Raw genomic sequence first — 15,636 nt, forward strand, 5'->3', positions numbered from 1 at the left:
AAGCTTCAAATTGCTTAAGATTAGAGATTTCTTTTCAAATAAAAGAGCAAATTAACATAAGGTTTATCTTATGAATAAGGTTCTAACTAAACTAACTCATAACTCCATTGTTTAATAGCTCTTAGATTGTAGAAATGTTACCAATCAAATTTGGTTAATAAAATTTTGAAACTTAAAGCATGTGCTATCAAAATTTTTTGGAAGATTAATTTGAGGCTCCTTATATTGTTGAATAGGTAAATTTTCTTGTTGAAGTACAAGTGCCACCACCTCCTTGGATATAGAAGCTTGAGAAGGTGGTTGCATTATAGGTTGAATTGTTCTAGGTCTTGCATTACTATCAAATATTACAAAATATTCTTCAATTTTTGTAATTCTATGTAATAAAGCATTCAACATATTCATGATAATATCTAACTTGGATTTGGAAGATTCAACCATATTAACATCTTCACCTCTAGCCATCCTAAAAAATTAATTAATTAATTAAAAAATATCAATTTAAAAGAAGCTACTCTGTAACTTTTAAAGTGCTTAGATGTTTTTAAGAAGAAAGATAGTCCACTGTCTATGAAGAAGGATCAAATTCTAGTATTAATAAGAAGATAATTTTGATAAATTATTACAGATATATTATATAGAAGATGAAACATGAAGTTGAATAAAATAATTTTAAGAAAAAAACTACCAAAAACTTAATTAAATCAAATAAGTATAAGATCAACACCAAAAGAAGTAAATTAGAGCTCCAAAAGATGTATTGTTGAGATTGAAAATCCCCTTAGTCTTAATTCCAATATATACTAGGTATTAAAAAGCTTATCAAGAAATTTTTTATGTTGCTCAAAGATAAAGCAATCCTAATAAGCTTCTCAAACAACTTCTTTAATTTTTTTAGAAATTTTTAGAATATATTAGAATATTTTAAGAATATTCTAAAAAAATTTAGAAAACTTTTTAGAATCTTCTATTAATATATTTTGAGCATCTTCTAGAACCTGATAGAACCTAATAGAATATTCTAAGAATATTTTGAATATCTTCTTGTTAGATTTCTATAATAATTATTGATATTAAATTTTTTTAATAATATTATATAAGATTTATATAGGATTTATTAATAAAATTTGATTAAAGCTTTTTAGAATGTATCAAAAAAAATTTAAAATTTTTATAAATATTTTTAGAAAATTATATTATATTTAATTATTATTTTTTTATTATTTATCAAGATTTATTTAGAATTGTTTTAAAATTTAACTAATATTTATGTAAGATTTTATTATGATTTTTTAAGAGTTGTTTAGAAATTAATTAAAATTTATTTAGAATTTATTCAAGATTTTATTAAGATTGATTTAAGGTTTTTAAAAACAATCAAGTCTATCACTTTTTGGCTAAAAATATTTAATATTTGATTTATCAAAAAAAAAATTAAAAAATTACATTAATCCATATTCATTGTTAATTTTTCTTATGCTACTTAAATTTTCAAATAAAAGTATTAACACTAATGCATAATATATAAAATTTATATTTGATTAGATGATATTTGATATACTGTCATGGCCATGTCCGTAGTCTTAATTCATCTAATTTACAAATAAATTTGAAAATACTTAGTATATGTTTTTTTACTTGAGGCATTTGAATGAAATTTAATAAATAATCTTTTTATAACCAAGTATAGAGATTCAACATAATCATTGCATTTTTCATAAGTAGATCTTCTAATAGCAATTTTTTGTTTCTTTTAAGTTTTTGAGAATTTTTAAAAATAAAGGTCTTTTAGAAGACTTATCAATATTGAAACACTCTCCAATTAGTTAAGCAAGCCTTAAGTCATAATTTGTACTTTATAAACTTTACATTCTATTATTTATATCTTTTGAAATATTCCTTTCATCAAAATTGCTTCTATTTCTCGTCAAAATTTCACATTAGATTATTCTATAGCTAAAAACATCTACTTTAAATATATCAAATTTTATAAATGGTTTGTTATTTGGCTTCTTTGCTTCTAGAGCTATATATCCATGTTTTCAATTTTGCCAATCTCCTATTGGAATGCCATTAGTATTTATTTTAAGTTTAGATACACCAAACTCAATCAACTTCACATGTACTCAACTACATGTTTTAATTTTGTCCCTCCAAAATTCATGTTTACAACATCATTGGCCTTCATGTCAAATTAAGTTACCTTTATGTGATAATAAGCTAACTTCATGGTACAACAAGCCACCTTCATGTTATGATAAGCCACCATCAATTTGTATCATCACATAGAATAAAAATGTCATCTTTACTTCTATGCCTACAAATTGTAATGTTCTCAAACATCTATCAAATACTTGAATATCACTTGTGTGTTTGAGCGTAGATGTCTGCAGGCGCCTTCAACATATAACTACTTACAAGAATCACCAGTATACTCCAGGTTAGCAGGTAGACTTGCAGGTGTAGGGCACCAGCCTTGTACAAAATCCTGGACTGTGACGTGTTGTAAATGGCTGTAAAATAGGCGACTCTGACTGTGGTGAATATGAGGAGTGGCAAGTGCTCAGGCGCAGGATGTGCTCGAAAGAGAACGCCGAAATACATGAGAGACGAGACATTGAGCAATCCCTGGCGGGGGCAGCGATGTCCGGAAGCGAGAGCTGAAGGAAGGCATTGCGTGAAACAAAAATCTGAACGTGTATGGAAAATTCAGGCAGGCGTGGGGAACCCCAAAAGGCGAGCTCAGCAGAATTCGAACTAGCGCGGGCAGGGTCCAAATGATTTTGGGTCATGCCCGATAACCGTGAAATACCCTCTGGGGTTAAGACCAAGCACCTAGGTGTGTTACATCAAATGCATTAACACATTTCATTCAACCACTAGCTGAGGGCGATTGGGACATAACCTTTTGTTGGACAGGCTTAGCAAGTCCGGCACATACTATTGTGTATGATCATGTCTAGCGTTGAATGTCTACCATCATTATGGGGTGCGTACCTCTTGTGATTGAGTGGTTACCCGATAATTTTTATCGTGGGTAGCGGGGGCCTAGATCAAAGAATTGCCTCCAATTTGCCATCCATGCTCGAAAATTGTCTCCCTGTAAGTGTTGTCCAGTCGAGGCGTAGATTTCGAGGGCTAGTCATGCCCGATAACCACTCCGGCACAAGCACGTGACAACTCTAGCCATGTCAGCGAGGAATCGTTCCGGCATATCAATTTGACTTTTATGCAAATAACTGATGTATATTTATTAAATTGATTACAAATATATTTACAGTATGAAGAAAGGTCAATTGGATGTGATTAGTAAAAGTTGTACTATTAGTTGTCAGCTGGTCACATGACCTCAGTATCTGATAAAATAGAGATAAGATATAATTGCCTTTGGTATGAGATAGCAATGTACCAAAGAAAAGTTATACAAATTAAAACCAACCTCACAGCACAATATATTTTCATGAGTAAAAAAAAAAAAAAAAAAAAAAAAAAACCCCAACGATGCAAACAACAGTGAACCATTTATTTGTTTATTTGATTACAAAGTGATAAGATACTCGCATTCAAATCACAGCCATGAATGGATGCATCCAACCAAAAGAAAAGGCAACGGTTAGAGGAATGAATTCCTGAAAACCATTCCCCAATCCTAAGTTTCTGAACCACAGTTACTAACATTAATATCCATGTCTTGCATACGAGTCATCGAGGATAAGACAACTCCTTAGGTCTCCTCCATCCACTCTTCGGTTACAAAACATATGTCGAACGGGTTGGAAACAAGTAAATTTGCAGCCACACGATATAGAACATGAAAAATACGCAACCACATAGAAAGAGAAGTCATTGAAAGAAAAATGAGTTCACACGAACTACTATTAGTGTTGGAGAAATCTTCAAAGTCAAAACCAAACGTTTTTGTATGATTCCACTGAAACCGAACCCTGCATGTTTAAGTGGTGCTGTTGATTTTCAACAACCCCCAGCATCGTGAAAGTGCATATTTAGTACCACCTACTTCATCTCATTCCCTGGCTTGATCAAGAAAACGGTGTCAGGTTTTCTCGACATGTTGGCATGTTTAAATTCAAAAGATGAGCGATCAAAACAAAGGTACAGATCCTTCTAACGAATAAAACAAAGGAGGAACCTTCTTGAGACTAAATACTTGCGAACCTAACATTAACAGACAGGATAAGATAGATTTCCTCCCAGGTTTCCTAGATTTCCCAAAACATTGATGTAATAAGAGAACAACCAAGTTTCCCACTGCTGTCGTACACGCTGAGGGTAATCTGACTGACACCTAAATACGTTGAACAAAAGAGATAGTTTAGTTACCTTCAGGTGCTGGTGCAACTGGCATAGGCTTTCCCAAGAGGGCATTATGAAAAATACGCTTCTCATACAAACCTATGTCTGACATGATAAAATTACCCTGCAATCAAAACGATCATCATTACATTAGAAAAATACAAACACTGTCCCATTGCCTACCAACGGTATCTGTGTTTGTAAGTATTATATTAAGGCAAAGGCACACACAATCGTGTAGATGTAAAACAGTTTTCGAAGATCAGCTCATAGTTTCATAGACATGATCCACATGCAAGCTGTCTCACCTCCGCAGCCATTACTGTGCGTACATTATTGGCATATAACTTGGGATCAGAACATTCCTTTTCTGTTGGACGATACACAGGTAAGTGGGTAACTTCAAGATGGTTCACGAACTGGCACAAAAGAAGAATCACATGTCGAACCTGAAAAAATAAACCCGAACACAGAAGCAGATTAGATCTGCACGCGACTGAGCTGTCTGTATGTAAACATATTTGAAAAGCATAGACAACATTTACAAATACCAGCTGCAAGGAACGTTGCCTACCCGGTTGCAACAGAGAAAAGAAGCGACAACAAGTATTCCAAATGTATGAAGGGAGAATAACATTAATCTAATAGTAAACAGACAAGTCCAGTTTATAAAAAATTAGGAAAAGAAAAACACCAACTTACCCCCGATATCGTGTCCCAGGCAGGGCTAAAGCGATTAAAGGGATATTTGAGGATCACAGGCTGCACAGGCGTCTTAGCGCGGAATGCCCCAGTCTTGAATGGCAAGATGTGATCACCGTTGGTTGTAGTACCCTCTGCATTATAGAATGCCAGATTAAACAAGTTTGCAAGCACTGAAGAACGTCACGAGAACTTACAAGATCCACCACTTGGGGATGGCCAAAACCCAAGATTCAAAACCCCGTGTTTATATCCACATTGGTTCGAAGTAACATGTTAAGTTGAACAAAATTCAATTCTACATAAAGATTGTTTATTTTAAAGCAAGGCATTGAGAATGTTATACCAGGAAACAAAAGAAGACCAGGAGCCTTTAAATCATTGTGCGCAGCTTGCAATCTCTCGAGGACAACTCCTGATATCAGCACAGCAATTTAGCATGAGAAAGAAACTGCATGTCCTCAACTGTTAGTAAAATGAACTGAAACGGTATCATAGTATGAAATACCCATGTTTGCACTCTTTCCAGAACCAACTACTATCCACCACTGCTTGATGAAACCCATGGGCAAAATCTAGTGAGTTAAACATATGATTGAGTGTTGCAACTCGGTGCAGTTACCTGATACACCTTTGTGATCGGAAGATTTATATTCACGTTGAACATACACGCAACCCAAGCATTTGCTGCAAAATACAAGGTCCAACTTCATATGTCAATAAACTTCACCAACATCGTTGTGCCACATATTAAAATTTGGGTTTCCGACCCCACCATTCTTGACCTCAACAAGCACACTTACAGCCTATGAGTGCATCATTACTGGCAATGAACAAGAGGAATTAAGATTAAGCACTATGCATCCTAAAGCAGTTCCAAGGCTTCTAATGATCTTAAACACAAAAATGAACATGAATACAAAATGAGTTAAAGGTAAAAGATAAAGAAAGACAGACCTAATCAAGCCAACTAGAGGCAACCTCGCCACTGATCTCTTTCCACCGATACATGCACAATCCACACAACGAATAAGGTAGATACATAAAATGATGCAAAAGCTAGTGAACTGAGAAGATGCATATGAGAAAGAATTAGTGACAAGAATCAGTGCATCCATTAGCAATAATTACAGTGCTTATCACCATCAGCGTCAAAAGGTGCTATCTTACATCTCGGCTTATTCCATTTGGAAAAAAATCATCAGAGTCCTAACCAAACAAACTTCTATAACTAAATTAATACTAAATGCATACATAAAGCAATATGCTCTCTTGTGGCTACTAAAAGTTGAGGTTTGAAGCTGACACTTTAAACATCCACTACAAAGGATGCGCAACACAAACGCATTGCAGTACCCTGCGTCAAGTACGAGAAACGCTAGACTGGTACAGATTCTGATCAGAAAGCTCAAAAAAAATACGAATCGTCCAAACAAAGTACCACAGCGCAATCCTAGGATCAAAAAGCCAAGCAAGGAGTAAGACCGTGGCTTACTTTAGCCACAAAACTGGGAAAGGAAGCTGACATGTGATATAGTATGTCCAAATAGGAGACATGGTTTGAGACAATAGCTCCAGGACGAACAAACTCCGATTTCTTCTCTTCACTTTCCTGCAAAATGTCAGTGTTGCTCCCATTGAGATGTGTTGTACTAACAAGAAAATTACAAACAGCCGAAGAACACTTTGTATTGACCTTTCATGCCTAGGATCAAAATCATTAATTTTACCAAACCGTTCTCATGGTCATTTAGTGGATATTAATGAATAGAGAATACAGAATAAAATAACGAGCATCTTGGTTAAGCCATATGTTTACCTTGCTCTCTTCAGAATCCTCCAAACCTAAGTGAAGGTTCTGTGTCGCTGATGTCCTATACGAAACAGGAATATAGTAGAACCCAAATATGAACAACATTGCACGCGCAAGAAACCTACCCGAGCGTACAATGACAGTCCGCCTGACCCCCGTCATGTGCGCAAAACTCTCCTGACCTTCATCACTTGAGGAAGCCGCTACTCGGTATGTACACAGTTTGCAAATTACATAGAATAATACCAAGCACGAAAAGAGCAAAAATACCCTAATGGGGCAAAGTGCCACGAGAGCCAAAAGTAGTTTAAACTTCTCCCAGTAACAGATCTCACGCATGCCCCAGTTACCATACACATCGTGGCGAACGTATGCTGTATACTTGACTTCCATCTCCTTAATGACCTCCGGAGGATATACAACAGCATCATCAGCTGCAATAGCTGCACCACTTGACGGAGGCAGTGCTCCATTGACTTCATCGCTCCGGCATTGTTTCGACAGAAGAGGAGCCTGGTCATCCCCTCTATCAGGGTGGTCATTTGTTGCTAAGGAACTGTCAAGACTACTGTCAAGTTTTTCCTCGAACTGTTTGAGGTCGTCACTCGAGGATTTGAACTCTTTATTACTGACGACAGAAGTTAGTGAACTTTTCTGGACTTCATTTACGTCTGATGAACCATCAAGTGCACCATTTTGAGGTGGTTCAGAAAGCAGGGGTACCTCGGCAGATTCAATCAAAGTTCCAGGGAGATTCGACTGGGATTTTTCTGGATTCTTTGATCCACCTAACTCGACTTCCTTCAATGGGTTCCCCATGTCTGCCTTATATGTGCCGAAGACGAGACCAAAGCAAGAGTCTTCACGAATTCATATACTGTCACAAAGAGCCAGTTCGCAAACCCTTACAGTTCTTTCTTGTTACACAAGAATAGCACGGTTCAGCTAGAGGGAAAACAGATTCGAATCAATTCACCACTAACACGACTCAATCACAAGTGAGGCAAGCACTTCAATAACCTTGAACCGACAATCTTGTGCACATTATGAATTCAATGACGATTTACAAAAACAAGAATGCAATTCTTGATCCTCACAAGAGCTTAATCTACAGCGATAACCAGCCTGATCAAAATGAGCATCACAAGATAATCATCCGAGCATGAACACACACCCTCCGATAAAACGAATCAATTCTCGGCCGACCGCCCTATCCTCCTCCTTTTCTACGGCGACAGCGACACCGTCCCCAACACAGACATGGATTTCCGCAACAACACCAACAAGGACGCTCCAATCGGCCGTAATCCAACACCTCGTCTCGAATCGACTACGATGACACATCCTGCGGCTCCAAACCCCGCCAATATAACTCTTCGTACTCAGCACGCATCGTTTCTCACACGGCACCGGCCCGCAACGAAACCCCACACCCCAATCTTTCAAAAAACCATGGCCAAACCCTAATTCTTCCAATGTGCAATGCCAGAGTGTGCAACAAACACCTGAGGATTAAGTCCAATGGTTAAGAATTATCATGTGGGTGAGAAACAAACGTGGCTATCCAGCACCTGAGACGGGGCCTGAGGTAAAGGATTCCGAAAAAACCAGCGCAGTGATGCACACTGAAGCAATGGCCTCGTCTTCCGGGAGGACTCGGTCCAACGCACGCTCACGAGCTTTCTCTGATTCTCTCTGCCTTGCCTCGTGCACAGCCCGTCGAACAGCCCGCTGCCCACGGGCAGATAAGTATTTCTGCCCGCCCCCCGCGAAGCTCGCTGCCCCGGGTAGATAATTATTTTTACCTGGCCCTCGTGACGCCAGCTCATCACGGTTGGATAATTAATCTTCATTGCCCGTTCTACGCTGAGTTCCGGCGGGCAGAGTAAAATTTCATCCCATCGATGAATGGGTTTGGAAGGACCCCAGGATGGAATTGAATGAGTCAAATATTCGAGGATTTTTTATGTTTTTCTTTTTTCTTTTTTATGTTCTTTTTTTTTTTTTTTTTTTTTTTTTGATTCTTGGAGTAAAGTGATGAGGTTTTGGGTTGAGGAGAGAAGGCAAGAGGCAATAGCTTGTGATTGGTTAAAATTGATAAGGATCTCTAAATAAGTTTTTATATTTAAATGAATCAAGTCAAGATGTTATAAAAGAATGTATTTTTTCCTACATGACATAAATGATTGTGTTCTTCAAAATTTGCACTAGAATTACCTTCAAGAGAGGTGGATTTTACAAAAATTTAAGAAGTCATATTATGAATTTCTATATATATATATGTATATATATTTGAAAATATATTTTAAATAATTGCTATAACTTTTGAAATTGATAGATTTTTTTACATATTTAGAATCTTGTTAAAAGAATAGTTTATTATTATATTGTGTTGAATAAAGAAATTTTATTATTATTATTATATAGTATAAGATTTAATTTTTTTGATAATCATTATTTTAAATAGTTTTTCAAATACATATTTAATAACTACAACTAAGTTAAATCAATGTGGTTTTATAATAGATATTTTTATTGGAATAAATTTTACTTTTTTGTTTCTAAATAATACTTATAATTAAATAACTTCTATTTACATAAATAACACTTATAATTAAGATAACATACTTTACATATAAAATATATATTTATAATACAACTTATTAAAAAAAAGAAAAAAATTTAATTTAAAATTACTTTATTTAACACAATATGTGTTTATACAAACTTGCAATACAACCTATACCTCATATTCAATGTTTTGAATAGTTTAAAAAATTGACTTAGTATAGAAAATGGCATCTTTCACTTTCTTCCATCTCCAAATATTAATTTTTCTATATGACAATTTTTATGTACTAAACAAAAAAAATTATAAGATTTTAAGACTACTTGAAGTGGATTTTAAGGTACAAAAGCCTCTTACAAACTTTGTAATTTACACTTATAACAAAAATATAAAATAAATATTTTAAAAATTATTAGCTCTTTAAAAAGACAAAATACTAATTAACTAAATAATATGAAGCAAGTGAATAGCCTATTGATGTCTATAAAACACTTTCTTAATATAAGTATAGTTTTTTTCCAACTACACATGCATGATAAAAATTTATTTTAAATAATTATGATTTATTGTCATATTTACGTCATTTTCATAATTATTGTAAGATTATATATATATACACATTAATTTATGTGATTCAAAACCCCTCATCAATACTATATTAAAAAATATATTTATTTGTTATATCTATTTTTTCAATTGTTCTTTTCTTTTCTTTTTGAATAGAGGAAAGACATTAAGTATATATGTCCCCATATATATATTTTTATACATACATATATTTATATTTAGCTACATATCAAAAACAATTAAAAGTAATCATATATCTTATATCAACTGATTTCAAAGTTTCAGGTCTTGCACATACATGTTTTAACATGAATAAAAACATCAGACACATGCTTCGAAAAGAAATATATCTATGTTGGCTGTATGTTGGCTTTAATCTTTTTTTTAAAAAAAACGTCTTTTGATTTTTTTTAAACTGTAAATAATAAAGCCGTTTTAAGCTCTAATCAAAAGCCTTCCGAGGGCACCGAAATATTACTACGTTTGAATATCACCAAAAGCAATAGCGTGAGACGTTTTTACAAACTTGCCTTGTCGAACATTTCAATCTGAGTGCTGAAATAGTTCTGGTGCACTGTTGTGCTACACGGGGTGGTCTGGCGACGTGACCCAGCCAATCAGCATAAAAATTCTCAAAGAATGGTACCTGCATCAAGTCACCAGTATTTTATAGGTGATTGGAAGGTAGGATGTTCGCACTCAAGTAAAACTCTACATGTCACAAAAAACCCATTGCACTTGCGTCACAAGAATAATTAACCATGCACATATGAAAGCAGTTCTAACAAGTGTTGAATGATCAAGTATGAAACGTTGAATAAAAATGTGTTGACAAGTAGCCGCAAATAACCTGAGCATCGACAAACAGGAGTTCACTTAGTTCAACCTGATCAAAAGCCATTCGGCAGCCCTACCACTATGGCATGATTCCGTGCCGTCGGAGAAATCCTATCCACTGGGATTATAACAAAAGACTATATATCCACACCCAAAGCCCGCAGCTGGGCCTCAATCTGTTTGTCCCAATCCTTATTCGCCTTCGGATTAGCAGGACTTGGATGTAGAATATCTCCCACCTGAATCCCAGGAGGAGCACATTGTTTGATTCTCTCACCCGCGTATTTTCCTGCATTCCAATTCTCATCCACAGAACATCTGTGACTTCTGGGGATATGCTCACCTAAACTGAGTGGACACAAACTTGTCCATACTTTACAGGAACTTCTTCTGATAGTTCTTACACATGAGAACCTGAAAACATCACATGACTTCCATCAAGCAATTGAGTAAAAATGCCAGAACTGACCTATACCCACAATCAACCGGGGTTTTGTCATGTCAATGACAGCCCGAAGTGCTACGTTACAAACATCGGCGATTGAAGCTCTCTCGGCCTTACTCAATTTGTCTGGAGTGCGATTCCTGCAAATGTACCCCAAACTCAAAAAAACACAACAAGTCCGGAAAGGTAGATGAAGAGAGCACTGTGAAAAGCTTTTGCTCACTCCATCCGTTAACTAGTCTGACGATGGTGAGCATCTCATCGCTGCCACGACAAAGAATAGCAGATACGTCAAGTTTAGAGCATAAAGCATCTTCATAAAAGCAAAGAGCATAGTTGAGTAGTTTTCTTACTTGCCCGACGACTCCATAAACAACAGAGGACAGTAGTTATGGATCCAAAATTGATCCAGAAATGCACTAGCTGTACCAAACCGAGCTTGAGCCCAACCCCATAGCCGTTGTCCGCTCACCTGTTCACAATTAAATATCTTGTGTAATGTAAATTGGAACAAACAAGGGTTAACATATTTAGATAATTCATAAGCTATGAAATGGAATCACTATAACAAGCTGAAAATGACGTTATACAGAGATCAGAACCATTTCCAATGTGTCGATGTTATCTCACAAAAGTTCTGGACAAAACTCAAATAGCGTTCAGCATAATTAGAGAGTGAAGATAGTGTGGGACCTCACGGCGAGGGCAGTTCAGACCAATAATGGGCCTCTTGGGATGCATTATTTCCGGAGGATCAACCTGCATTGCACCCCAGTCCATTAAGTAATGTCAACTAAGAATTGAGTCCATCAGAAGAACTCCGAATAAAATGCTCGACGAACTGGGACATGATTTACCTCGCTACTTATGTGGAGAAATTCGCGAACAAGCACACTATCACCAAATGGTACTCCTGTCTTAACACATCAATAAACCATGATTGGATCAGGATTTCAGTACTTCATAGCCAAAACTGCGGAGTCGAACATTGAAGATACTCATAGAAAACCTTGGAAATGAGCCTGAGGGAAAATCAGACCTGAGCCATTCCAAAAGGACCTGGGTTCATACCCACAAGCAAGCACTCTACTTCCTTGCCCCCTGTGATTCAAGTATGACACTTGAAAAGTAAGTTCATAAAATTATTTAGTAAAAGAGAGAGTGGCTTTGGTAAAACTTTGCAAAAGTTCCAAATCCCTACTAAACAATGAATTGGGTTTCAGGAGGTTCACAACAAGAAGAAGAAACCACACCATATTTGCGCACGTACTCCTCATGAGGTTTCCTTGCATAATGAAGCGGATTGTATCTACACAAACAGAATTCAGAATGGTCACTACTCGCTTTGAGGTTAACAAGCATCTCACTACTGTCGTATCATTTCCAGAGGCATAGAATGGTTCAAGGATTAAGACACTAGCATCTATTCCACCGATCAAATTTCTCCGTATTCGTGATCAAAAGGCCACAAGGATTCCCTAATGTTACAAATTCAGAATGCTTAAACCCCTTGAAATTACAGACGCAACCTCTGCGGCAGAATCTAACAAAGACTTCTACGGTGCTCCATGGCAAGGTCGAAAAATAACGTTGAGAACTGGCACCTGACACTGCTACAGAAAATGGAAAACAATGAGAGAGGATCATAGAGGAATGACTTACACAAATGCAACTGAGGAGTTGAAACTGAGAGGATCAAGCGCCGATGCCATGTCGTCCATAACCTTCAGAAGGGCTTCACACCTTCCCTGCAATCAATCAAACAGACTAGTTAGCTTCATAACGTATCCACTGGGCCAACAGAGAATTTCAGTGTGACCTCAAGGGTCTCGGAGTTTCGGCAGAGCGAGCCCGAGCTAATCAAGATTATTTGCCCCAGAAAATGTAAAACATATGAAACCGTTCCCAAAGAAGCGAAGGTATGTGTTCGTAAATGTACTCTGACCCTTGCTTCTGAAGAATAGAAGATCATAAGCACAGAATTTAGCCCTATTGCAATTCAGCCAAGGACAGCCCACAACAAATATATTCAAATTACCTCCACTGCTGCGGTATCACCCGCAACTTTTGCCGTTTCTCTCTCAACATCGACGCCACCGCTGAAAATCTCAATTTTACGAGCACTTTCAAGCTTGTGCACCCCAGGAGCTCCTCCCCTCACCCCATATTCCTTTTTCACCTTCTTCCCATCTCTTAGTCTAGAATCCGGCTTCCTCACCCCATTCACCACTTCCTGTAGAGCGACATGCCGAAACTCAGCAAAATCGGGTTTCGAATCCGAGAAACCAACTTCCGAGCTACCAGAGACGCCATCAACAATAGCTTTTCTCCGTTTCCGAATGTAAGTAGATGTGGGAATCATATTAAGCTGCTTGGAACCCACGTACTCTCCCACAAAAATTGTCGAGAAGAGTCCGCACCGTAACATACTACTGACGTCTCTGAGTGGCGTGCTTTACAATTGGAGGGATTTGTCAGTGACCATCTCACAGAGCTTTAGTCAGATAAGAAACAAATGAGACACTAATGATGAAGCCTTAGGCACTAATCTTACGTGAGGAATGAGCTCCGGAATTTTCAGCTCCAGCTAAGAGAAAGAGACAGAGCGGAGCGTGTGTCTGTGTGAAGGGTGTTAGCAAATTTTACTCTAAATATACTCATCCGGAGCGCCTTCAGGTTTGGACTTTCGTTTAGTAACAGATGGGTCTCCTTCATACAAGGGTTTAGTTTGTTGAGAGATCAACAAGGTGTATGAACTTCCAGCCTCATCTCATGATATTTTAGATTGTGGGTCCCTTACTTTAAAGGTGGAGGGTTTGCTTTGTTCCAACATATCACCTTATCAAACCTTCACCTAATAGTTCAACTATTGAAGAAAAGAAGTCTAAAAGCTACAAACACTTACCATCATCAAGGATTGTACTCTAAGAGAAGTGTGGAGAAAGATAATTCTTACTTCCAACATTCTTTACTTATAAGTGGTGGTTTGCTAACCAACTAGGCAACTTCCATCCTTTTGATATTACATCCATTTCTACTTCATCCAACTAAATCCTAGATTCTTTCTTAACCTAGCCGCCACGTACAAATCCTTGGTGCCATCACAATAACTTCCTTTAATTCTTTGCTATCTTTTGACTATTAGCAACATACTATGTTTAATCTCTATGTGGTTGTAAATAAGCAAGTTACTTGTTGATCTTCAACACTCTCACTTTGCTAATTTTCAAAAAGCTTTCAATCATAATCTCTGTATCAACTCGTGATGTCTATCCTTCACTAATGCCTTTATAAGCACATCAACAAGCATATCATTTGTAGCACAATACTTTATATCTATTATTCCATCTTCAATCTTCTCTTATATGAAATGATGTTGAACATCAATGTGCTTGGTCCTTGAATGGTATTTTGGATATTTGGTAAATGCAAGACATCCTTGATTGTCACACATAATTAGAATTGCTTCTAATTGTACTAGTTTAATGTCTTTTAAGAGTTGTCTTATCAAACATGCCTCCATTGCACAATGACTTGCTGCCATGTACTTTGTATCTATTGTTGATCTTGCAATGGTAGGCTCTCTCTTGCAATTCCATGAAATAGCTTCTACTCCAATGAAGAACACATATTCTATTGTGGATCTTATATCATTTGTATCTCCAACCCAATATGCATCTTAATAACCTTGTAAATCAATGTTCTTCCCACCAAGGTACAATTTGAAGTCTTTTCTATCTTTTAAGTACCTCAAAATCCTCTTTACCATTGTCTAACGCAATGGTCCAGCCTTAGACATGTGTTGGCTTACAACATTCACTGCATACGCAAGATCCACTCTTGTAGCTACCATTGCATACATGAGTGAGTCTTTATATAAAGATTTCTTCAATTTGCATAGAAGATGTTCTTTGCCTTGTTGTACAAATCCTTGAGTTTGGTCCATATAGATGTCTTTTTGCAATTCTCTATTCAAAAAGGTTGTCTTCACATCCATTTGGTATATATCCAAATCCATTACTGCCCCAATTGCTACAATAGTCCTAATGGTGGTGAATTTGGCAATGAGTTCATAAGTCTCATTGAAATCAATTCCACCAACTTGTGAATATCCTTTGGCAACTAATCTTGCCTTGTGCCTCACTACCACACCCATTGCATTTTTTTTAGTCCTAAACATCCACTTACAACCAACACTAGATCGATTTACTGGAAGAGGCGCCAATTGCCATGTACCATTGTCTATAAGAGATTGGTACTCTTCTTCTATAACCTTTTCCAACTTGATTGCATCTTCACACTTCATAGCATTACATAAAGATAATGGATCAGCAAGAAGAGCAACATTTACATGTTCTTCACTTACTTGAGGGAAGATGTGATCTTTCC

At 36.6% G+C, this 15,636-nt stretch overlaps 2 protein-coding genes across 7 annotated transcripts; both read right to left on the minus strand.

Annotated features, from left to right (window-relative positions):
• Window positions 1–3,846: 3,846 nt before the first annotated feature.
• LOC112288758 (lysophospholipid acyltransferase LPEAT1) lies at window positions 3,847–8,476 on the minus strand. Of its 3 annotated transcripts, XM_024533290.2 has the most exons (11): window positions 8,004–8,476; window positions 7,553–7,706; window positions 6,836–7,342; window positions 6,512–6,628; window positions 5,974–6,011; window positions 5,639–5,703; window positions 5,363–5,431; window positions 5,017–5,150; window positions 4,623–4,763; window positions 4,342–4,438; window positions 3,847–4,031 (listed from the first exon to the last, which is right to left on the minus strand). In XM_024533290.2, the coding sequence occupies exons 2-11, from the start codon at window positions 7,646–7,648 to the stop codon at window positions 4,015–4,017; spliced, it is 1,281 nt and encodes a 426-aa protein (XP_024389058.1). In that variant the 5' UTR covers window positions 7,649–7,706; window positions 8,004–8,476; the 3' UTR covers window positions 3,847–4,014. The 3 variants fall into 3 exon arrangements, with proteins under 3 accessions (XP_024389058.1, XP_024389054.1, XP_024389056.1); XM_024533286.2 differs by having other exon boundaries at window positions 6,836–7,706; XM_024533288.2 differs by having other exon boundaries at window positions 3,847–4,035; window positions 6,836–7,706.
• A 1,734-nt stretch (window positions 8,477–10,210) lies between these two features.
• Window positions 10,211–13,913, minus strand: LOC112288234 (uncharacterized). 4 transcript variants are annotated; one of them, XR_016505642.1, is made up of 10 exons: window positions 13,286–13,913; window positions 12,910–12,995; window positions 12,501–12,556; window positions 12,287–12,348; window positions 12,105–12,164; window positions 11,941–12,006; window positions 11,601–11,719; window positions 11,272–11,387; window positions 10,880–11,091; window positions 10,211–10,611 (listed from the first exon to the last, which is right to left on the minus strand). XR_016505642.1 is itself a non-coding variant. In XM_024532228.3 (9 exons), exons 1-9 carry the CDS (start codon window positions 13,673–13,675, stop codon window positions 10,940–10,942), a joined length of 1,107 nt encoding a protein of 368 aa, XP_024387996.1. In that variant the 5' UTR covers window positions 13,676–13,856; the 3' UTR covers window positions 10,757–10,939. The 4 variants fall into 4 exon arrangements, 1 of the variants encoding a protein (XP_024387996.1); XR_016505640.1 differs by having other exon boundaries at window positions 10,852–11,091; window positions 13,286–13,857; XR_016505641.1 differs by having other exon boundaries at window positions 10,816–11,091; window positions 13,286–13,856.
• Window positions 13,914–15,636: the final 1,723 nt, after the last annotated feature.

The sequence above is a fragment of the Physcomitrium patens genome, chromosome 11 (assembly GCF_059467195.1).
Source record: "Physcomitrium patens ecotype Gransden chromosome 11, ASM5946719v1, whole genome shotgun sequence".
NCBI classification, from domain to species: Eukaryota; Viridiplantae; Streptophyta; class Bryopsida; order Funariales; family Funariaceae; genus Physcomitrium; species Physcomitrium patens.

Excerpts from the sequence above, each read along its gene's own strand:
- LOC112288758 (XM_024533286.2), bottom strand. The coding sequence starts at position 7,648 with ATGGGGAACCCATTGAAGGAAGTCGAGTTAGGTGGATCAAAGAATCCA. Across the intron at positions 5,151-5,362 it reads TGGTCTTCTTTTGTTTCCTG|AGGGTACTACAACCAACGGT; the intron begins GTATAACATTCT and ends TCTATAATGCAG. Across the intron at positions 4,764-5,016 it reads CCTGGGACACGATATCGGGG|GTTCGACATGTGATTCTTCT; the intron begins GTAAGTTGGTGT and ends TTATTTTTTCAG.
- LOC112288234 (XM_024532228.3), bottom strand. The coding sequence starts at position 13,675 with ATGTTACGGTGCGGACTCTTCTCGACAATTTTTGTGGGAGAGTACGTG. Across the intron at positions 12,996-13,285 it reads GTGATACCGCAGCAGTGGAG|GGAAGGTGTGAAGCCCTTCT; the intron begins GTAATTTGAATA and ends GATTGATTGCAG. Across the intron at positions 12,165-12,286 it reads GTCCTTTTGGAATGGCTCAG|ACAGGAGTACCATTTGGTGA; the intron begins GTCTGATTTTCC and ends TGATGTGTTAAG.